The 7,222-nt window shown below is 46.6% G+C and overlaps 2 protein-coding genes across 3 annotated transcripts in view; both read left to right on the top strand.

Moving 5' to 3' along the window:
• setdb2 (SET domain bifurcated histone lysine methyltransferase 2) overlaps positions 1–80 on the top strand; it is a 3,802-nt gene extending 3,722 nt beyond the window's left edge. Inside the window, exon 11 of the mRNA XM_034678942.1 lies at positions 1–80. This exon is cut by the window's left edge and continues 149 nt beyond it. Coding sequence (XP_034534833.1) covers positions 1–11 — 11 coding nt within the window. The 3' untranslated portion in view covers positions 12–80.
• A 362-nt stretch (positions 81–442) lies between these two features.
• On the top strand, positions 443–5,605 carry creg1 (cellular repressor of E1A-stimulated genes 1). Of its 2 annotated transcripts, XR_004630454.1 has the most exons (6): positions 443–929; positions 1,649–1,768; positions 1,868–1,981; positions 3,554–3,645; positions 5,353–5,450; positions 5,560–5,605. XR_004630454.1 is itself a non-coding variant. In XM_034678944.1 (4 exons), exons 1-4 carry the CDS (start codon positions 633–635, stop codon positions 2,413–2,415), a joined length of 618 nt encoding a protein of 205 aa, XP_034534835.1. In that variant the 5' UTR covers positions 449–632; the 3' UTR covers positions 2,416–3,155. The 2 variants fall into 2 exon arrangements, 1 of the variants encoding a protein (XP_034534835.1); XM_034678944.1 differs by lacking the exons at positions 3,554–3,645; positions 5,353–5,450; positions 5,560–5,605 and adding an exon at positions 2,329–3,155 and having other exon boundaries at positions 449–929.
• The last annotated feature ends 1,617 nt before the right edge of the window (positions 5,606–7,222 follow it).

Consider the following 7,222-nt stretch of genomic DNA (forward strand, 5'->3'; position numbering starts at 1 on the left):
AGACGCAGTGACATCACCCTTCACGCCGACTCTTCATGCAGACTTTTTATACTCGTGTTTTAATAAACGTTTGAATGCCGCCTCTCGTCTGTTTTTATCTGCAGCCATGAGTGTGAAAAATATGTTTTACTTTGAAAAACTCAGCAGGAAGCACTCAGATCAGACCCCCTGCTGAGACTCTCAGAGACTCTTCAGGGTCGGACTTCAGGTCTCTGAAGGATCTGAAGTCTTCAGGTCTCTGAAGGATCTGAAGTCTTCAGGTCTCTGAAGGATCTTCAGGTCTTCAGGTTGAATCTGAACCTTAAACTGAATCATGATTTATTAACTGAGTTTAACTGGTTTTTACTGAAGGCTCGTGAACGCATCTTAATTCAGTTAAAGAGGAGACTCTCCAGGAGGACCTGAACGCAGCACCGCACTGCAGCTTTTATTTTGAAGGGCTGGACCAGAGCTTCCGGTCCTGAGTGCCCCCGACTTTTACTTTGAAAATCCAGACCGGATCTCTATGTGTTGTTTATATGTCCTCCCATAGTTCCTCTCCGACAGTCCTCCAGACCTGAACCCGAACCCGACAGTCCTCCAGACCTGAACCCGAACCCGACAGTCCTCCAGACCTGATCCCGAACCCGACCATGTGGTCTCTGCAGCTGCCGGTCTGTGTCCTCTTCCTCGGCCTCCTGCTGGTCTTGCTCCCCGGGTCTTCACCCCACCGGGTCCGGATCCCTCCTCACGACCAGGTGGCCCGGGTCGCCCGGTTCGTGGCCCACCAGGTGGACTGGGCCTCCATGGCCACCATCTCAACCCACAAACCGGTGGTGGGTCAGCCTTTCTCCAACGCCTTCTCTGTGAGCGACGGACCACAGGGATCCGGGACCGGGGTCCCCTACATGTACCTGACCCGCATGGAGATCTCAGTGCAGGACCTGGAGGTGAGTCCCCCCCATGAGGACTTTGTTCTGTTAGAGTCTCAAAGGTTTACAGGGAACTCTATCTGATCCTGTTCAAAGCTTCAATACTAAACCCCCTAGACCAGCTGCAGACCAGATCAGGTCCTCTGAAGACCTACTGGACTCTGGTTCATCAGAAGAAACCTGGACTTCATGATGTGTCTGTTATGATCCTGCAGACCCTTCAAACAGCCCATAATAATCCAGTCCTCTACAGTCCTCTACAGTCCTCTAGAGTCCTCTAGAGTTCTCTAGGGGACTCTAGAGGACTCTACAGGACTCTACTGGACTCTACTGGACTCTACTGGACTCTACTGGACTCTACTGGACTCTAGAGTCCTCTGAATCATGAAATATTCAAAGATTAGAATCAGGGTGAGCTTTGTGTAACATCAGAGCATGACGCAGCAGTTTCTGCTCACAGTGACTCTGCAGTTTTGGGGGGGTGCATGTCACATGGTGGAGCTGAGGTCATGTGACAGGAAACCACAAAGTGCTGAGCGCCTCAGAAACACTCAGACACAGAAACACACAGAACACCGGGAGGAAGTTTAACGAGCGACTGAAGGTCACTGAGGAGCTCGTTAACAGACTCAGGTACTCGTTAAGGACTACGGGGGGGGGGGGTTCTGAGGAGGTTCAGGTGAGGGTCTGAGGAGGTACAGGTGAGGGTCTGACAAGCTGGTTTGTTGTCCCTGCAGGTGGACCCTCAGGCGTCCCTCTCCATGTCTCTGGCTCAGACGGATTACTGCAGACAGCAGGGCTTCGACCCTCAGAGTCCTCTCTGCGCTCACATCATCCTGTCTGGGTCCGTGGTGGAGGTATGTACACACACAGACACACACACACACACACACACACACACCTGTGCCTCCAGGTGAGCAGTCACATGACCCCCCCTCTCTGTGGTCCTGGTCCAGGTGAACGGGACGGAGGCGGAGTTCGCTAAGAAGGCTCTGTTCAGCCGACACCCGGAGATGATCGACTGGCCGACCGACCACAACTGGTTCTTCTCCAAGTTCAACATCACACAGGTACTAGGTTTACAGGGGTCTACAGGGGGTCTAGGGGGTCTATAGGGGGTCTAGGTGGTCTACAGGTGGTCTACAGGTGACCTACACCTGATGCTTAGACTGTGGCTTATGCCACTATAACCTCTGCTGCATCAGGTCCCTGCAGCTCTCCGTGCTGGTCTAGATTTCAGGTCCCTGCAGCTCTCCGTGCTGGTCTAGATTTCAGGTCCCTGCAGCTCTCCGTGCTGGTCTAGATTTCAGGTCCCTGCAGCTCTCCATACTGGTCTAGTTTTTGACTCTTTAATGGTTATTAATGATGACATCATCAGGAGGCAGGTCTCTGGTTAACGTCCCTCTCCTTGTCTCAGGTCTGGGTCCTGGATTACTTTGGCGGGGTGAAGACCGTGACCCCGGAGGAGTACTTCCAGGCTGAGCCCTGCAGGAAGCACCACTGATGGTCTGACTGCTGGTTCTTGTAGTTCTACAGGTCTTTGTGGAAACTACAAAACGAGCGTCATGGCGTCGTGATGTCATGACGATAATGTCATGGTGATGATGTCACTCTCAGGTTTCCGTGGCGTCCGTCAGTCACTCTTTCACGTGTGAACATGTGAAATCATATCAGGTGTGTTGTTTTATCAGCTGCAGTGTGTGAGTCTGAGCACCAGGGGGAGCTGCAGGTCCAGTCCTGGTCTCTGCAGACCTGTGAGGTCTAGGATCAGGATCAGGATCAAAGTGCACTTTATAACTTTAGAGATTCAGACGTGTGTAATGATTAAGATGATCTTTAATTGGTGACTCAGTTTATTGATTCTTTCAATGACTACATCTCCCATGAGTCTCCGCCCCCGTCAGGCTGCTGAGGCTCATGGGAGTTGTAGTTCTTAAAGGCTGATTGTTAGAGGTGTCATGTTTCATTCTCTGAACGATGAACTGAAGTTCTGATCAGAGTTCTGGATGTTTGAGACGTCCTGTTCTGAATGAATGTTTAACACAGCGCTGAAACCAGACAGGAGTGGGCGGGGCTTGTGTGAGTGGGTGGGACTTGTGTGTGAGTGGGCGGGGCCTGGACAAAATGCCTGACTGGTGGGCGGGGCTTCTGTTCTTTCAGTGTGATCCAAAGATTTATATAAACTTTATAACTGCTGTGAAAATGTTTCTTTAATAAATAAAGATTTTACTGACAGATCTGGAACACGTCTTCTGTTGTGTGTTGTGTTTGACTTGATCTTCGTCTGGATCGAGACCAGGACCAACGTAAACACTGACATCAAAACCTGAACCTCTTTTTCCGTCTGTGTGTGTGTTTATGTTTGTGTGTGAGAGAGAGAGAGAGAGAGAGAGAGAGAGAGAGAGAGAGAGATATCAGAGTGTGTTCTTATGTGGGTGAGAGAGATGTGTGTCACCTGTCACAGCAGCTCTCACCGCTTCCTGTTCCACTTAGACACGAAGAAGAAACGTTAGCTTCAGTCTCAGTCTCACCCTCACAGCCTGATCTCACCCTCACCCTCTCCGGTCTCTGCCTCACCCTCTCCGGTCTCTGCCTCACCCTCTCCGGTCTCTGCCTCACCCTCTCCCGTCTCTGCCTCACAGCCTGAGGAGAAGTGAAGGCACCCTGGTCCTGATGGAGCTGCAGACGTGGACCTGTGCTCTGCTGGTCCTGCTCGCCCTGCCTGACCCTGCAGGTAAGAGCCCCACACACACACACACAGACAGGAGAGGTCTGAACCCTCTGAGCGCCAGAAGCTCAGAGGGTTCTCACTTCATGGGTCTCTGAAGGTTCCTCTCTGCAGGAGATAAACGAGGAGAAACTCATAGACCGACAGAAACCTTTAAAAACACTTTTTAACATCCAACTCTGAGACCAGATCAAAAACACACGAGCTCCAGGTTTCAGAGGATCCAGTTTACTTCAGACGGTCTGAGAGGTTAATCTAAAATCTAAAACATCTGATCTGAATGTGTGAGAAAGACTGAAAGAGAGAAAGATAATGAAGGTAAATAATGAAGATAAAGGTGAAGACGTGGTGGAAGGCGAGCAGAGTGAAATGTTGACTTCCTGTCTCTTTGAACTTGAAGCTCAAACAAACATCTCCAACATGGAGGCTCGTCTGTGGCGGCCATGTTGGAAGTTTTCTGTCTGTCGTCTGTTCTTCACTTTATCACGATTTAAACTTCCTTTAAACTTCCTGCTTCATCCTGCTCTATACAACGTCAGCTCGTTAACTCTTCAGCTCGTTAACTCGTTAGAACGTTAGCAGCTCCTCGTTAATCAGCTGTGTTGATGCTAACATGCTAACATGTCAGATTGCGCTGCGTGTGTTTACACTGATCCACAGAGACATGAGGCTGATTCATCTTTAGTCACATTTCAACTTTGATTTCATCTTTTTATATTTAATAAAACGTGTGTGTGTGTGTGTGTGTGTGTGTGTGTGTGTGTGTGTGTGTGTGTGTGTGTTTGAGGTGAAACGCTTCATATCACACTTTGAAGTGTGAAGATAAACTGACCACAGAGTGAACTCCCCACTGCGCACACACACACACACACACACACACATAGGAAGCAGCTCTGTGGTTCTTAAAGCTGAGTGTTCCCCTGACTTGATGGCTCTGATGATGATGATGATGATGATGATGATGATGTGATGATGATGATGATGATGAAGAGACAGTTTCAGACTCTCTGACTCAGACGTCTGAGGAGTGGATCAGATGTTCCTCTTCGCTCTCTGACATGTTTCAGAAGAATCAGAGAACGTTTCCCTGAAACCTCCGCCTGATTCTAAAAACCTGCGTCATGGAGCGATGATGGAGGGATGATGGAGCGGTGATGGAGCCATGATGGCGTGATGATGGCGTGAGCCGGCTCAGACTCTGTTCAGGGTTCCCATCAGTGGATTCTTCAGGTTTCGTTCAGATCGAGACTCGAGGCCTCGTTGAACCCCCGACCACGCTTCCCGTCACGAGTGTATTCTCAGTATCTGCTCTCTTATCTGACTCGGAGTCCTTAACCGCCTTTACATCACTGTCGCCATGGCAACGTCCAAACAGGTCATGTGCCGGCGGGGACGTGAAACCCTCAGAGCCGAGTCTCATCGAAAAACCAAACCATCACGCTGAAATGTGAAGCGCACACACACCAAACCACACACACACCTGTCTGAGAGATGGAGGAAACCACATACACACACACACACACAAACACACACACACACACACACACACACACACACACACACACACACACACACAGTTTGCACAGCACTTACTGCTCCAGTTGAAGCCCCGCCCTCTTTCATGCTGTCACTCAGCACCGTGTTGAACTGTGAGAACTCTCTCATGATAGATGTCTTTAAACATGTCTGACCTCTGACCTCTGACCTTCACAGAGGCGATAAATATGTATGACCCCGCACTCTGCTACATCCTGGACGGCTTCCTAGGCCTGTACGGACTCATCATCACCGGCATGTTCATCAAGGAGAAGGTGAGTCCAGGTTCCCTCTGTTAACGAGTTTAAAGGAACAGTACGCTCTGTTAACGAGTGTATGAGGTCACCTTATATTCATAATAATCAGACTTTTCTTCTGTTTCAGTTCTTCACGGTCAAACTGAAGGCGACAGAGGAGAGCCTCTACAGCGTGAGTCACCACACACTAAGGGTGTCCTTTAACAGTCCTTATTACAGTCATTAAGGGTGTCTTTTATCAGTCCTTATAACAGTCATTAAGGGTGTCCTTTAACAGACCTTATAACAGTCATTAAGGGTGTCCTTTAACAGTCCTTATTACAGTCATTAAGGGTGTCTTTTAACAGTCCTTATAACAGTCATTAAGGGTGTCTTTTATCAGTCCTTATTACAGTCATTAAGGGTGTCCTTTAACAGACCTTATAACAGTCATTAAGGGTGTCTTTTAACAGTCCTTATAACAGTCATTAAGGGTGTCTTTTATCAGTCCTTATTACAGTCATTAAGGGTGTCCTTTAACAGTCCTTATTACAGTCATTAAGGGTGTCCTTTAACAGTCCTTATTACAGTCATTAAGGGTGTCTTTTAACAGTCCTTATTACAGTCATTAAGGGTGTCCTTTAACAGTCCTTATTACAGTCATTAAGGGTGTCCTTTAACAGTCCTTATAATAGTCATTAAGGGTGTCTTTTAACAGTCCTTATTACAGTCATTAAGGGTGTCTTTTAACAGTCCTTATTACAGTCATTAAGGGTGTCTTTTAACAGTCCTTATAACAGTCATTAAGGGTGTCTTTTATCAGTCCTTATTACAGTCATTAAGGGTGTCTTTTAACAGTCCTTATTACAGTCATTAAGGGTGTCTTTTATCAGTCCTTATTACAGTCATTAAGGGTGTCTTTTATCAGTCCTTATTACAGTCATTAAGGGTGTCTTTTATCAGTCCTTATTACAGTCATTAAGGGTGTCCTTTATCAGTCCTTATTACAGTCATTAAGGGTGTCCTTTATCAGTCCTTATAACAGTCATTAAGGGTGTCTTTTAACAGTCCTTATTACAGTCATTAAGGGTGTCCTTTATCAGTCCTTATTACAGTCATTAAGGGTGTCCTTTATCAGTCCTTATTACAGTCATTAAGGGTGTCTTTTAACAGTCCTTATTACAGTCATTAAGGGTGTCCTTTAACAGTCCTTATTACAGTCATTAAGGGTGTCCTTTAACAGTCCTTATTACAGTCATTAAGGGTGTCTTTATCAGTCCTTATTACAGTCATTAAGGGTGTCTTTTATCAGTCCTTATTACAGTCATTAAGGGTGTCTTTTATCAGTCCTTATTACAGTCATTAAGGGTGTCTTTTATCAGTCCTTATTACAGTCATTAAGGGTGTCTTTTATCAGTCCTTATTACAGTCATTAAGGGTGTCTTTTATCAGTCCTTATTACAGTCATTAAGGGTGTCTTTTATCAGTCCTTATTACAGTCATTAAGGGTGTCCTTTATCAGTCCTTATTACAGTCATTAAGGGTGTCTTTTAACAGTCCTTATTACAGTCATTAAGGGTGTCCTTTATCAGTCCTTATTACAGTCATTAAGGGTGTCCTTTATCAGTCCTTATTACAGTCATTAAGGGTGTCTTTTAACAGTCCTTATTACAGTCATTAAGGGTGTCCTTTAACAGTCCTTATTACAGTCATTAAGGGTGTCTTTTATCAGTCCTTATTACAGTCATTAAGGGTGTCCTTTAACAGTCCTTATTACAGTCATTAAGGGTGTCTTTTATCAGTCCTTATTA

Source organism: Notolabrus celidotus, unplaced genomic scaffold (genome assembly GCF_009762535.1).
Source record: "Notolabrus celidotus isolate fNotCel1 unplaced genomic scaffold, fNotCel1.pri scaffold_269_arrow_ctg1, whole genome shotgun sequence".
Taxonomy (NCBI): Eukaryota; Metazoa; Chordata; class Actinopteri; order Labriformes; family Labridae; genus Notolabrus; species Notolabrus celidotus.

What these genes read in the sequence shown, in the direction of transcription:
- creg1 (XM_034678944.1), top strand. Translation starts at nt 633, where the DNA reads ATGTGGTCTCTGCAGCTGCCGGTCTGTGTCCTCTTCCTCGGCCTCCTG. An exon ending in TGTCTGGGTCCGTGGTGGAG is followed by an intron (nt 1,769 to 1,867) that starts GTATGTACACAC and finishes GTCCTGGTCCAG; the next exon opens with GTGAACGGGACGGAGGCGGA. An exon ending in CCAAGTTCAACATCACACAG is followed by an intron (nt 1,982 to 2,328) that starts GTACTAGGTTTA and finishes TCCTTGTCTCAG; the next exon opens with GTCTGGGTCCTGGATTACTT.